The following is a 16900-nucleotide window of genomic DNA, read 5'->3' as shown; positions in this document are numbered from 1 at the left end:
CTGTAATGACATGTTCATCCAAGACAGTGCTAGCCCAGGACTTGTTTTTCTGTTGGAATTAAGTTGAGAGAAGCGCAAAAGAATCATAAGAACAATTATTCGTCATCAGAAAATAACACAACACAAAGTCTAAACTACCAGTAATCACACTTCTTTGTGTTTAACAAGGAATCTAATTCGTGACAATGACACAATACTTCAATTAATCACACACTGACAAGGACCACAATCCTATCTTACCAACTCCATAATCTCTTCCAAAACATCCCTCTCATCTATTTCCCAGAGAAGCAAATAATATAAAATTTTCAATTACATAAAAACACCAATTATGTGTCTAAATTCTGATTAATTTTCACTCAATTAAATGAAATGGAATCCCGATCAACAAAGTTATATGTAATTTCCAGAAATTATAAATCGCATAGAACAAAAAGAGCATCTAAAAACAAAGTTAATTAACCAAAATTCAAATTTCCTAATTCATCATCATGAATAAAATGGTGTAAAGAAGCTATCAAAATTAAACTTCCACCACCTCAACAACACATATCAACAAACAAACAGTTCAGAAAAAAAACGGTTTAATAAAAAAACCGGTTTAATCAAGAAAACCGGTTTGGCGCAGAACCGCGTTTCGCACCTGACGGAGATCTCTCCCCTTAAGAGTTCTCCCAACTCCTTCCAAAACGGAAAAAGTAGTTCTCGGCGAGACTCCAGAGCCTCTCGCCACAAGCTCATGCGGCGGCAACAACTCCTCACCGTCGTCGTCATCATCATCCAACACCGCAAGTGCATCGATGTTCCGCCGTCTAGTGAACTGACTCGGTGGCAGAACCGGAACCTTCACAGGAGCAGATTGCTGGAACTTTCTAGAAGGCATAGACTGAACCAATTGCTCGGAGTTGTAGCCAGAAGAAGGTCTAGGTCTCGGAAACGACGGAATCATTCTCGAAGACGAAACCGGAGATTTACCACGAAACAGTGGTGAATCACGGTTGTTGTCTGGACCTGATAGGACAGCGAGGATGCCGGAGTCTTGAGATAGATCGAAACTCCGGTGACGAGTCAACTCAGTCGGTTGAGGCGCTGGCCGTTGATTTTGATTTTGATTTTCAGATTCGGAGCTGTCAGATGACCAGAACAGTTCAGCTTCGTTGAGCTCGTCACCAACGGAGGTGGTGACAGAGGAAGGAGGAGAGAAATTGAAAGCGCCGAGTAGGCGGTCGGAGTTGGAAGGAAATCGACGGTGGAAGGAGGGTGTGGGGTCCATTGGGTTGGTGAATGAAAGGTTTTGGAGTGAAGAAGAATACGAGAAGAATATGAAATTAGAAAAAGGGGTAGTGTGGCGGAGGGTCGCGGATGCGGTAAAATATATGAATGGGTGGGTGACAACTATGTGTGGGACCCGCGGGAGTTACTTCTTACATTGAATATCCAATGAATGAATGACAATGAGCATGGTTATCTTTTTACTCTGTGGGTCCAACGTAGTCAATAATTTAATTTGACAGCTTTATTTGACAATTATACTTTTAAGATAAGAACTACCGACTAAGGAATGAACTTGGACACGCTTGTTTATTTAGTTTTTAAATAACTTGCCCAAATGCATTCATCTTTTAAGTACTCCCTCCGTCTCATAATAAATGTCCTATTTGAGCAATGCGCGGTTTTTAAGAAAATGATTGGATGTGTTGGTTTTAGTAAAAAAGTTAATGTCATTTACTAGAATACCCCTATTAATAGTAGTTGAATAACGTGAAAGTTACTAAATAGGGGTATAATAGTGGAAAAATAATAATGATTGATGCATTGGAATCGTAAATGGACAATTAATTTGAGACAAAGAAAAAATGCAAATAGGACACTTATTATGAGACGGAGGGAGTATTAATTTACCATACAAATATACAAATATTTATATATAGCTATGTAAGAGGATATGCACCAAAATATAAAAAATAATAATATTTTTAATCAATTATCATCATGTATTTTATTAAGTCACATTAATATTTTTAAAATAGTAATGGTAAATTTTTATTTGAATACACTGTCAGGATACTACTTTAAATTAATAACTTAATAAATATTTTAATTAATAAATATATTATTTGTTGTTTTTAACCGAAGATCCAATAAAAATTATTTGTTATTTTTATGGGTCTGTTTGATAAAAATAGCCGTTGACCGATAAGTTACCTGATAGCTTATAATTTAGAGTCCTGTTTGGTAAGGCCATAAAATGAGCTTTTAGCTTTTATTTTGTCAGCTCATATAAATAAAAAAGTTTTGTTTGATAATTGTTTTTAGCTTTTAGTTTTTAGTTTTTTTACTAGCTTTTGTCTTTTTTTTTTAAAAGCTATTTGAAATAGCTTTTGAGCTTCTAGCTTGAAGTAGCTTTTAGTTTTTAGCTTGTAGCTTTTAACTTAAAACGCTATTTAAAATAGGTTTTTGGTAAAATAATAAGGGTATAAATGAAAGAAAAAGTCACAAGCTAAAAGCTACAGGCTCAAAAGCTACTTCAAATAGCTTTTCAAAAAAAGACGAATGCTAGTAAAAAAGCTAAAAGTTAAAAACTAAAAACAGTTTTCAAACAGAGCTTTTTTATTTGTATGAGCTGAAAAGCTAAAAGCTCTTTTTATGGTCTTACCAAACAGACTCTAAATTATCATATGAGCTTATAAGACATAAGCTATAAATTCGAAAAATATCTTACCAAACAGAGCCTTAGTCTTGGACATCTCGATGAATTATAATACATAAAATATTTAATATGAGAAAAATGTATGATTTAAATGCAATTATACTCTTGCATTTTTATTCTCTAATTAATTTGAGTGTTGAATGGTTAATTCTGCAGATTATTCCCTTCTTTATCTATGAACACAAATTTATTGTAGCAAGTTTATCTCAACATTTCTTGTTCAATGACATTGTATGTGAGAATTTGAAATTTGCATTGTCAACAAGCTAGACTCGGCTAGAGCCAACTATTACGAGCTAACCAAAATAATTTTATATTGTTTACAAATTAAATTTAAAACAATTGCTAACCAAAATAATTACATATGTTTAAAAGTTAAATTTAAAAATAATTTATATACAACATTCACATATCAATTTAAAAAAATGTCTTTTCAACAAAGAAAGCAGTAAAAATTAAGAGCAAAACTACGAAGATTCTCTCAGATCCAAAACAGACATTATTTCATAACTTTGGAGATAGATAAATCAAAATAAATATTATATATTTTAATTAATTAATTAATTAATTATTATATTAATATGATTATATCAATGATGTATGTAGATGTTTTTAACTTTAATCTTTAATTATATTAAAACTACGAATACATCATTAATATTTCTTTTTTTTTTTGAGTAATTTATGGATTACATATATAAGTTAAAAATATATTAGATGATTAAAATAATTTAAATAATAATTTTTTTTATTTAGTGTAGAGAAATTACTAATTAATTAATATTTCAAAATTATTTAATGTTTTAAAATTTCTCTTTAATACTCTATTTTTATTAAAATTAATGGTGGTAAAATATATTGTCTGCTCTGTCTCGTCTTAATTTCGTCAAAAAAGAAGTAGGATGGATAAATTCGTCAAGTGAAATTGAGTTTAAAGATTTAGTGTGTTTCGCAAAAGTAACGGGTTGGCAGACGACCGAACTTGCCCGCCTATTTGCTTATTTATTTATTTATGAATTCAATTTTTTAATATCAGTAATATACACATGTTCTCTCACCACCCTTTCAAATTCCAAAGTTGCATGAGCAGGGATACCATACCATGTTTTTGAAGCCCTGCAATGCTTATAGGTAATGCTGTTACTACCATATAAATATATAATATATCAATATCATTAAAAATGCAACTAGAGAAGGAATTATTTGATTGTGATTATGCATAATTGTTATAATAACTAGTTAATTTAACTATACATGTATTTAAAATGTATTCTAATTCTATTAATTTCAGTGGAGGCTAAGATTTTTCCTATCAAAATTATGAAACTAGGTTCCTAATCCTAAATTAAAAAGGGAAGAATACTAAAATGACAAAATAAAATAAAAGAAATAAAAGATATTTTTCATTTTGATTGATAATTTTGATTCTCTCAATGAAAGTACATATATAGACTTGGTAATGGATAATAAAGTAAAAGACTTAAAGATTAAAAAGCCCAACTAAACAATAAAAGTCCAACTAAATTAAATTCAACTTTTATCTTAAACATGAAAATTGTCTAAAAACTACTTTCATACTTTATCATTACATATCCCTTTAAAAGCAACTTTGTCCTCAAGGTTGTAAAAATAATTGTTGGAAGAATTATTCCAGGATTCCATTGCTTGATGTGATAAAATCGTCCTAATGTTGACTTGAATTCAAATGTTGAGAGGGCACAAGAAATTGAAAACTGTTGACAGATAGTTGCGTGTCTCACCACTATTAGTATGTTTGAGTTTGTGCCAACGACAACAAATTCACTATCATAGTATACTTAATACATATTGAGTACGATTAGGTTGTGGATGGGTTGGTTAACTTCTAGAAGGTCAAAATTTGGAATTTATGGGTTCTTAACCCCAGTTGATTGATGAAGATCACCACCAATAAGGTCGTTTGCTACATTTGAAGGTACACTCCCTAAGTTTTCCATTACAAAGGAGTGAGAATATGACAAAAATGCGAGTAATAGGCTTAGAAAGGTGCTTGAAAGAAAGAGAGAAAGGTAAATAATCACAACAACATCAATACTAAAACATTCCATATCTCAATAACAACAAAAATATCTCAATACCAAAATCTACAGTATCTTAACAAAATAGAACCATCAATACCAAAATCTACAATATCTCAATAACTTAACAACAATAATATAAACTTAACAACGTTATTGTTACATGCATGGTAGAGACATTTTATGTACCGGAAACATGATGAAGAAGTCAAAGATATAAATCGTGTGAGTTTTGTCCTTCCTTCTTGCAAGTATTATCTCTCGAGTAAAATATTCTTCTATAAGAAGTTATTTGGTTGCAAGCTAAACCATTAAAAGCTCTTGTTTGTTTTAGGGATTGCTTGAGGAATTCTCTTTTTGGTTCGTGAGTTTCGCTTGGAAGAAAAGCTCTCTTTTGGTATGAATATTAGCTAGTAAAATTTCCACATCGGTTCTTGATTTTAGCTTGGTGTAAAAGCTCAGTTGATTTAATATTAGCTTGTGTAAAATCTTATCTCGATTTGGAGGTCACCCATGTAAAACCTTAGTTTAGTTCGAAGCATGGTCAATGTAGAACTCCATCTCAATTTGTAGGATAGTCTATGTAAAACTCTATCTTAATTCGAGATCAACTCGTGCAAAATATCTATTTGGTTCGGAGGATGTACTTTGTTCATTGTTTGATTGAAAGTTAGCTTTTAAACTTTGTATCCTTGTAAAAGGAGGATCATGGGCACATCCTTCTAAAAACTCTCAAGTTAGTAGATATTCTCAAGAATAATTCTTAGGGACAGGAATATGCCAAGTCATTAAACCGAACCTGAATAAATTTCTAGTGTTTCTCTCTTTCCCCGATCAGATTTACTTTTTTCTTTTCGCTGATTTTCCATCTATTTTCCATTGTCTATTTACTCAATTGCAAAGTTTTTTTTAGTGCAGTAGAGCACAAAATTAAAGAGGAGATATTGTAGAGTACTAGGTTCTAAGAAGGTAACCTCCCCTTCAAATACCTGGGAGTTGCTTTGACTGTAAAGAAGCTGAAAGTGCAAGATTACAACCCTCTAACTGAGAAAATTTTGGGCAGAATCACCCACTGGAGTGCAAATCTTTTGAGCCATACTGGGAGAGTGCAACTAATAAAGAGTGTTATGACAGCTTTGACAACCTATTAGACGAATTACTTCCCGTTGCCTAAAGAGGTAATCAAGAAAATTGACACGATTTGCATAGTGTTTTTATGGACAGGTGGTAATGAGAAGAGCAAGAAATCCCCTATAGCTTGGAAAACGGTATGTACTCCAAAGAAGAAAGGTGGTATGAGCATCATTACGCTCGAGGAATGGAATCAAGCACACGCTATAAAACTATTATGGAATCTCAGTGGAAAAAAAGACAACTTGTGGATAAGGTGGGTGCATAGCTATTACTTGAAAGAAGAACATGTAATGGAAGTTGTGATAAAAAAGAATTGTATGTGGATCCTTAAACATGTCATGAAGGAAAGGGAAATAGTCAACAATATGCACACTTGGAACACGATGCTGCAGCAAAACAAGTTTGTAACTCGTAATGTGTACAAGGAACTGAACAATAGAGGGCAATAGGTTGAATGGAGAAGCATCTTTTACAACAAATTTGCTAGGCCGAGAGCTCAATTCACCATGTGGATGGCGTGTCATGAACGACTAGCAACAAAAATCAGACTGTTTAAATTTGGAATGGTGAATGATACAAAGTTTCATTTTTGTGATAAAGAAGAAACTATGCAACACTATTTTAAGAGTGCAGGGAGATAAAGGAAGAGTGGCAAAAGGTGCTAAATTGGCTTCAAATCAGTCATACTCCAATGGAATGGAAGGATGAACTTGCTTGGATCATTAAGTATAGTAAAGGCAGAAGCTGAAAGGGAAAATTGTTGAAGGTAGCTGCCACAGAAAGTGTTTATGAGAGCTGGAAATTCAGAAATGGAAAGATTTTTGGTAAGAATGTGAATAGATTGAATATAGGAAATAATATTATTGATAACATGGTGTACAGGGGGTGGATGAATCACAAAATCAAGAAGCAGGTAGCTAATTTGATGACAATCTAAATTTGTGAGTAATGATTATTTGTTGACCTTGTCATCTTGGGCGGGATCGGTTGCGATTGCCTTATACATGATTGAGTTTTTTTGATATAATGAAAGCTTCTTTATTTTTTTAAAAAAAAAAACTGTAAGAATCTTTGCTAAGCAAACGCTCTTTTAATCTTGAGGTCTTCAATGATCTTAAGGAGTACTCAAAGTCTAATCCCACTAAATTGCTTTGATAATTTTGAGAAGTACTCGGAGCCTAATTCAACTAAATTGCTTTAATAATGTTGTTATCGATATATCTCTATTTATTTCCCATCTCTTTCTACTATCAATTACAAATCCTAATACTATATTAAAAACAACATTAATTTTTTATTTACACCATTATTTTTTCCTGCATTGTGTTTTGTCTAAATAGATTTTCTTTGTGAAACTTTTATCAAGAGAGTTTCTTATCATATTTCTTTCTTAAATTTTAATCGTCATTCCAAAAAAAAATTGCTCTTTTAAAATTCTTAATATCAACATTAATCATTAACAAATTTAATATTTTATTAGTAACTTTTTAAAATTCTCGCAATTTGACTAAAATGAAAGTAGTAAATGACAGTAACTATATCTTATTAGTATTTGAACATTTTTATTTTAGTTTTCTCCTATTTAGTTCCTTAACCTTTTCTCTTCCCATTACTGCTAATCATCATACGAACACTACGGTTTCTCTATCATTATTCTCCTTGAATGGATTTGCTTCACCCAAAGTGCCTTTAGCATCATTTAATATGTTGTTTAAGTTAAAGGGAGACTAGATTTGACTTCAAGCATTACATTAGTTAGTGCATATTAAAAATTCTTGCTCTATCTCTTTCGTAATAGTTGTCGTGACCTTAACATTCTGTTGAAATACACAGGCCCATATGCAAGCCCAATACAAAGGCCCATATTTCTTAATTAACTAGCTTTCCTTTTTTATAGCTTTTGTTGTTATGTAACGGCTATATGCCTTCCATAAATAGACCACAAACTTCAATTGTAAAGTAATTAAGTGAATAATATAATTTTCAGCCTTTCAATGATAACTCTTGGTGTTTTCTATGCTTCCGCACGCCAATCTTAACATGGTATCAAGAGCCTCGTTAAAGATCCGGTGGACCACCTTCTATGGTTTCCGCTATCGGGCCACCCGCCATTTATTTCCACGCTCCAGTTGTCTAGTCCTGGGCGTGATGGGGTATGTTAAGAGTCCCACATCAGACAATATATGACCTGAACATGTGCTTATAAGTGGGGGCAATCCTCACCCTACCAACCAGACTCTGCGGAAGCATAGAAAACATAGAAAACACCGAGAGTATAAGACATCGTTTGGTCGAGTTTTTTTCGGTTGTAAAAATTACTTTTAAGTTAAAGTTAAAAATAAGAGCCTTATAAATAAACTTAAAGTTGTTTGGTAATATTTATAATTTTTCAACTTTAAAAATATTTTTAAAACTAACTTGTTATATATATATATATATATATATATATATATATATATATATATATATATATATATATATATATATATATATATATATATATATATATATATATATATATATATATATATATATATATATATAAAAGATGAAATGTTTTATTTAATACATAGATGAAATAATATAAAAACTCAGAAAATAATAAAATATGATATTTGGTCTAATTTTAATACATTATTTGATGTAAAATATTTGCACCGAAAGTATTGATTTTTATTCATACTTTAAAAAATTATAAAATATTACATATAGATGTAGAAATGTTTTACATAAAAATGAGTACAAATTAAAAATAAAATACTACTATATTACTGAAAATATGAAATATGTTTAAAAAATTAGTTGAATATTTTTTTATAAATATTTACAAATATGTGAAGATAATACACATGAATGAATAATTTTTTTTGATTTAAATAAAAAATAAATTAATATGGGAAGAATTATAAAAATGTATGTTGGAGTGAAGAATTAAAAAATAATTTATAATAATGTGATAGTATAAATTCTATTTACAGAGATTCGAAGATATATATAGTTATGAAAATATTTTGAAAAGTTATTATAAAGTAACTTTCAACAACTTTAATAAAAGCTCCTTAAATTGTATTTTTATTCTTAAAGTAAAAGTCACTTTTTTATAAGAAACTTTTTCTAAATAATGTTTGGCCCTCCTTCTTCTTTAAAGTAGAAGATAAGTCAACAAAAAGTCAGGCCAAACGGTACCTAAGAATATAATCTTGGTCACCAAAGTTTTTAAAAATTCCGTATAGGTAAGGGGGTATGACTAGATTTTTCAAAAAATCGAAGATGCCAATATTGTTTTTTTTTTGTCTTTTTGTGTTTAGTGAGAAGAAGACAAAGAAATGAAAAAATTATACCGAGATTGAACGAGAGACCTATTGTTTAAAGCTATAATGAAGGCGACGAAGATGAATGAGACAATCATCTGTAGACTAGGGAGGGTAGAGTAGTTCCAAACGGTTCTCATTGTATGAGGATCCAGCAGTCTAATGGACCACACAACATCAGGGGTGGCCCTGAGCACGGGCTCGTGGGGCGGGAGCCCAGGGCCCCATAATTTTAGGGGCACCAAATTTTGTTTTTACCCCTAATATAAAAATACTTGCTAGAATTTTATATTTGAAAAATACTGAATAACAAAATTATAGGGGCACTACAATGTCGAAATTAATAAAAGAATGTAATTTCCCATAAATAAAATATAAAGTAGAATAAAATCAATTAATTCCCCTAAAATAAAATCAATTAATATTATGATGAAAATCCCCTAAAAAAACACTATTAGGAAAATTCGTCTCAACTCACGCAACTGAATCTTGAGTTTGCTGAAGAGTCTTTCCGAAATAACTATTTCTTATATATTGTAGATCAAACAATTGATTCACATGATAGAAGATTTGAGCAGTATAGCACATATGAAAATATTTTTGAATTCTTGTTTAGTATTGAAAGGCTTAGATCATTATCTGGTAGGGACTTGAAAGCATGTTGTAAACATCGTGAAACTTGTTTAAAACATGGCGATTCTCTTGATCTTGATGGTGGAATTTTGTTTGAAGAATTTAAAGTTATTAGAAAAGTTTTAACAATTGAATCAAAATCAAGCTATATGATATTGAGTTCCTTATATACTTTTAATTGTTTTCCTAATGCACGCATAACTTATAGAATAATATTGACTATTCCTGCCAGTGTTGCATCTGCTGAAAGAAGTTTTTCTTAATTAAAATTATTAAAATCTTATTTGAGATTTACTATGTCACAAGATAAATTAAATAGTCTTGCATTGATTTCAATTGAAAATAATATTTTGAAGAACCTTGAGTATGAGCAAATTATTAACGATTTGGCAATAAAAAGTACTAAGAGGACGATATTTAAATAATTTTAAAGGTTTGATAAACTTTTTTATAAAAAAAAAGATCGGATCAAGAAGAAGAAGAATAAGTCTCTTTATAGTGATTTATGTTTTGATGTAGTATAAACATTGATTCAAAGATCCATACTTGTATTCATTTTTGCACAATGTCAAATGAAAATGTGTTTTTATCCAATTATTTCTTTTATCCTTATGTATTTATTGTTAAAAACAATTTTTGGGACACCACTCTTTTAATTCGCCCAGGGCACCCAAATTCAAAGGACCGGCCCTGCACAACATGTATACACACAACTTTATGATCTACGACATACGACATATATACACGCAACTTTATGATCTACGACATGTTAGTCTATGAGATAATATTAAGAATTATAGGAATACATGGATGGATCCAAATAGAAAGTTTTCTATGTAGTGATAACGAATCCTGAAACGCAAAATTACCCAAAATGCCTTAAATACTATTCTGATGGAGAGAAAATATAATATGCTTGTAGTATAGTATATTGGCGACCATAAACTATATATAAGGTGATGGTCAATTATGATTATTCTGAAATTAGTCATCCTGACGTTCACTCATATTTGAGTTCACATTCAACTTATTAGTTAATCACTAAATAAAAATTTAATTAGCATTTTTAACTTTATTTGACCACTTAATCAATTAAGGATCTTAATTTGATAAATAACTAATATAATTATATAAATATATGCCCACATAATAATTAAACAATCTCTAAATTTAATTAATTAACTAATTTAATTAACTGTGAAGTGCAACAAACACGCTCCTTGCAGGTACCTACTCTAGTCTTTGATGATGAACCATAAAGAATATGTATCTTCCAAATTGTTAATTTGATTTCAATTCGTGTTACAACAACTCGGTGAAACAAAAGATAAACTATGAGAATGCAATCTATCTTTTTTACTTGCTTCTTGGTTGGACTTGTAAGCAACTAAACTACCACCACTATTATCCTTGATCTTCATCGATATCTTGATCTTAAATCTTTGATGGACTTCAATCTTGATAAAATCGTCGATCTTCCTTCAATCTCAAAATTATAAGCCTTGAATCATTCTCTTTCACAGGTTGACAAATCCACAAAAAACTTTACATCTATGGAGAAATGCTTCTTCTTCTTTTTCATTCAAGAAACTTCAAACCTTTGAATTTCTTCAAGATCAAATTTTATACTTGGAAGAACTACACACTTCAAATGAAAGATTAGATCTCTAACATTTCATCACAATCAATCATCTCACACACTATCATTACAATGATTCTCCATGAATATAATTAAGGTGGTGATTTGAAAGAGATGAACATGTATTTGCAAAGTTTTTTTATCTCTCTTGTTATGAATGTTAAGGATAAAACCCATATTTATATCTCCATGAAATCATGATCACAAAAGAGTAAAAAAATAACTAAGTGAATCAATTTAACATTTCGATGAATCCATTCATTTTGGAGAAATGATTAGATCAAAACTATTTTGAATCAATTCAAATTAATGTTTGAATTGGATCATGTACCTTACTGTAGCAACCTGCCTAAAATTAAAGGTTTTAGAGTCGCCACCTATTCTGAAGGGCGAATAGGAAACCCTACGCAGATATGAGATTCAGGGTAAGTTATTATAATCAGGTTGAGGGAAGGTGTTAGGCACCCTCAACCCTTTCCTAAAGGCTAACATTTAAAGATTCAGGTTTATAGCTAATGAAGTGAAAAGAGGCAAAAATTAAAATTAAACTGAATTGAGTTTTTTAGGGGGGAAACTCGCCTTGTTGCCAAATGCCTACGTATCTCCTTAGGGAGAATCAGAGTCCACGTAGTTCGGGGACAAGGTTGTACGCCTTATGGTTGAATTTGTGATTTGAAATTGTTTTTAGAGGCTTTTTGAATAGCCTATCGTAGTTGAATTTGATTTGAAGGGTGAAAGTGTTTTGAGGTTGGCGTACAACCTTGATTTAATTTGTTACTGTTAGATGCGGTGATCGATAGGTTCAATCAGTATGGCTAACAGATTTATTGGCATTGCTGGTTACTCAGATCGATAGATTCGATCATCGCGGGCAGCAAATTAATTGTATTTTTACTTAAGTATTTTTTATCTCTCGTCTAAAACGACTGATAGCTTCAATCGGGTCGAGGAGAGAATTATTGAGAGCAAATAAATTGTAAATTAATCAGAACAGTTTTATTTCTCGTCTAGTACGACCAATATATTTAGTCGGTTTGAGGAGAAATTAAGCTAAGTTGTAAAATATATATAATCGAACATTTTTTAGAAGTTTATTTAAATTAATTAACATTAGCAGAATTTATAAAGATTAATGAATTATTAGAATAAGAAATTAACAAATCTTAATTAATCAATTAACTAATAAATTATTAAACCAATCAAAAAAATTTTTTAACCAAGTTTTATATTTTTTTGGTAGTAATTTAAGGGGGAGTATAGCATGGGGCCTGGCCCATGAAGGTCTTTGATCCGTTGGATTGGGTGCATTGGGGGTGTACACGTTTTGGCGTGTGAGTAAGATCAGGACCGTATGATCTAGATCCTGCGGCCTGCATGTTTTGGTCTAAAGGATTGTATGGTAAGCAAAGCACACTGAATCATGTTCAGTGATGCTGCCAAGTGGCCATGGTAGGCCAAGTGGCACAAATCTAACGGCGGGGAATTGTTTGGGTAACACAAGCAAAGTGGAAAGGAACTTCTCATTTTCCAGATTTCCCCCTCTCTCTTCGTTCTCACTCTCTCTACTCTCTCTCAACCCAAACCCAGCAAAACAACATGAGCACCATCCTCCCCACCGCGAACCAACACAAAACCCAAAGAAAGCCACCGTGAACCACCATCGGCACCACCTCACACCACCGTCTTCACCTAATTTTTGATGAAGATCACCATGATCTTCATCTCCCTCGGCCCCCATCTTCATATCCCAACCCAGAAAACCCAGAAACCCTTCACGAAACCCATGAACCCTAACAATTTCTAAGAACCCTAATCCCAAACCCACGAATCTAAACCTATTCAACCTCAGATTCAAGCAAACAATAACATACAAGCATGTAATCAGACAAGATCCTAAGCTAAGTGGCGGATTCGGTTACCTTGTGTTCTTGTTTTTCTGGAACGTGTTAGCTCCGATTCCGATCTATCTAATCCCCTTCGTCTTTCGCGTTTTGCAGGTTCGATGAAGATCAAGCGGCGCTAGGGTTCTTCAGCCAAAATTTCCCACCCTTCTTCTGTTTTCTTTTTTCTGATTTATAGACTTGGGTTTAATTAGATTTAGGAATGTTTAGATTAGGTTTACGTTATTGTTTCCTTATGAGATTTGATTGTAATCACTGATTCAAAAAAAATATTCAGATTTGATTCTTTTGTTTAAGTTTGTTAAGATTAGATTGTGTTTTTGATTGATTATGATTCTGATTCGATTCAATTACGCGTTCAATCCGTGGGCCTGGGTTTGAAGCTTGCATTAGGGTTTGTGGGTTGAAGGGGAGCGGCGGCCGCTGGTAGCGCAAAGGTTAGGGTTTGTGCAATGGAGGGGATGACGAACAGGACACGGGTCGGGTTGACCCGGTCCACTCCCTGATTCGTTCACGGCCCAGCGTGATAGGCCCACAGTCCCTTTTTTTTATTTTTGGCTCAGAATGCAACAATCCAAAAAAACCATTAAAACTTAATTAACCAAATTAATGCATTTAAATAATCTCTTAATCACCTATGATAATTGCAAGTGATTATTAAGTTTAATATTATCAATTAATAATAATATCTAAAATAATACTAATATTATCTTAAACACTAATAATGATTAATTTAATTAAACCGACAATAGAATACTAATAATCTCAAAGATGGTTAAATGAAGATAAGAAAATGGGTCTATTGGGCTCCGAATTTCCCATTTCTAAAAACACACCTCTCTATTTTCTTTTTCCTAAGAAGCAAAAGGAAAGACCAAGTATCAATTGAACTTAAAAAAGATTTTGCTATTTACACCCTTATTATTTTAAACCAATTTATACAGGAGTTTTATAGGAGAGCGAGTTTAATAATAGATATATCAAACCCTATGGCTCCTAATTTTTAACTCCCTTAATAAATTGAAAAATGAGAATTAAACCGGGTAAATTTTGGGGTATGACAGCTGCCCCTATTTAATTACCTTGGATCGAATGACAAGAGTGTATGGACCTCGCGTCGTTCAGATCGAAGAGTTATTAAATACTGGAAGACCCTTAAATTTGCCTTGAGTTTGAGTATGAGTGAAGTGAGATGTCCTGCTAAGGCCTGAGTCTTAGATAGCGAGGACTTTTTATTGGTTGCGTAATTAGCTTGCCATAGCCAGCAAGCTTTCGCAGTTTTGTAAACCCCCACTTACTATAGTTCTAGTAAGTTTCTCGCAGTTTGCGAACCCCTCACTTACCATAGTGCTGGTAAGCTACTTGCATTCTGTGAACTTCTCACTTACCATAGTGCTGGCAAGCTACTCGCAGTTTGTGTCTCTCACTTACCATAGTGCTGGTAAGCTACTCGCAGTTTGTGAACCTCTCACTTACCATAGTTCTGGCAAGCTACTCGCAGTTTGTGTCTCTCACTTACCATAGTTCTGGTAAGCTACTCGCCGTTTATATCTCTCACTTACCATAGTGCTGGTAAGCTACTCGCGGTTCGTATCTCTCACTTACCATAGTGCTGGTAAGCTACTCGCAGTTTGTATCTCTCACTTACCATAGTGCTGGTAAGCTACGCAGTTTGTATCTCTCACTTACCATAGTGCTGGTAAGCTACTCGCAGTTTATATCTCAATAGGATTACTTGCTATAGTTCTAGCAAGTTCACCTGTACCAACAGGGTTATCTGCAAGTGTTGTTGCAGAATTTACCTGTGTGGAATTTTAGTTCCTGTAAATGCGTATGCATTATGTTTATATGTCGCGCATATGCCCCTGTTGTTTGTATAATGCGTATGTATGAATGCTTACACATGTGTATGTTGCATGTATATTGATGAATGTATGTATTAATGTATATATGATAACCCTACATTTATCATTCATCTCCTTATCACCCATTGCTTTTGTTTAACCCCTTTTTCTTTTGAATTGTTTGTGACTTTCTGGCTCAGTCTGATTAATCCATTGATACCATCCTTTGAAATGTTATTCGGCTAGGTTTTTTTAAGTGATCGCATCACGGGGCGTTTGTAGCCTTCCGGAGATTTCACAGTTTTATTCTATTGCTTTTGCGTTGAAAGTTTGCAAGTTTCTCATGTTAAATCCATGTTAGGGTTTATAAAAATAAATTATCCTTTGCAGATGGTACTGAAATTAGAAATGAAGCATAGTATGCAAAAAGGAAATTTTATTGATATTGCCTTGAATTGGCGAGTGTATAGAAATGCGAAGAAAGAAAATGACAAATAGAAATGATATTAATACCGCCGTTGCTCTTTTTTTGTTATCGAGGGCCCCAATAATCCTTCGACTTCAGAAGTAGATGATTGCACGACCCCTTATCCTTCGTAGTTTGCCTTCAGCTTATGTCCGGTAATCCTGCTTTTGCTAGGCATAGTACTTCTTGACCGCGTCTGAGTTGATTGGGTGCGGTAGCTCATCTCCATCCATTGTAGTGAGGACTAATGCCCCTCCTGAGAACACCGTTTTTACAATGTATGGACCTTCGTAGTTAGGTGTCCATTTTCCGCGAGCGTCGAGTCGAGGTAACAATATCTTCTTTAGGACAATGTCACCTTCTTTGTAGGTTCGAGGTCGGACCTTCTTATCGAACGCTTTTTTCATCCTCTTCTGATAGAGTTGTCCATGAACAAAGCTGTCAGTCGCTTTTCTTCAATGAGATTAAGCTGATCAAAACGAGTTTTTACCCATTCCGATTCTTCTAACTTTGTGTCAGCTATGACTCTTAGTGACGGGATCTCCACTTCAATTGGGAGGACAACTTCCATACCATAGACTAGGGAGAAGGGGGTTGCCCCTGTAGACGTACGCACCGAGGTTCTGTAACCGTGTAGGGCGAAGGGAAGCATTTCGTGCCAATCCTTGTATGTTTTCACCATCTTTTGTATTATCTTTTTGATATTTTTGTTTGCAGCTTCGACAGCGCCGTTCATTTTAGGCTTGTATGGTGAAGAATTGTGGTGTTCAATCTTGAACTCCTCGCACAGCTCCCTCATCATATTATTGTTCAGATTCGACCCATTATCTGTGATAATCCTGCTTGGAACCCCATACCGACATATGATATTATGCTTGATGAACCGAGTGACTACTTGTCTTGTTACGTTGGTGTAAGAGGCAGGTTCGACCCATTTGGTGAAGTAGTCTATGGCAACCAATATAAATCGGTGTCCATTCGAAGCTTTAGGTTCTATCATCCCTATCATGTCGATTCCCCACATTGCAAATGGCCATGGTGAACTCAGAACGTTCAACGGGTTTGGTGGTACGTGCACCTTGTCAGCGTAGATCTGGCACTTGTGGCATGTCCTTGCATATTGGAAACAGTCGGCCTCCATTGTTAACCAGTAATACCCTGCTCGCAGTATTTTTCTAGCCATTGAATGTCCATTTGCATGAGTT

General features: G+C 33.2%; 1 protein-coding gene across 1 annotated transcript; it reads right to left on the bottom strand.

The window, feature by feature from the left end:
* Positions 1–384: 384 nt before the first annotated feature.
* LOC131626455 (protein S40-7-like) lies at positions 385–1358 on the bottom strand. Its single transcript, XM_058897273.1, has one exon. The coding sequence runs from the start codon at positions 1271–1273 to the stop codon at positions 602–604; it is 672 nt and encodes a 223-aa protein (XP_058753256.1). The 5' UTR covers positions 1274–1358; the 3' UTR covers positions 385–601.
* Positions 1359–16900: the final 15542 nt, after the last annotated feature.

The sequence above is a fragment of the Vicia villosa genome, unplaced genomic scaffold, assembly GCF_029867415.1.
Source record: "Vicia villosa cultivar HV-30 ecotype Madison, WI unplaced genomic scaffold, Vvil1.0 ctg.000290F_1_1_2_unsc, whole genome shotgun sequence".
In the NCBI taxonomy this organism is placed as follows: Eukaryota; Viridiplantae; Streptophyta; class Magnoliopsida; order Fabales; family Fabaceae; genus Vicia; species Vicia villosa.
Note: the sequence above shows the minus strand (reverse complement) of the source record. Positions and strands in the feature narration are given on the sequence as shown.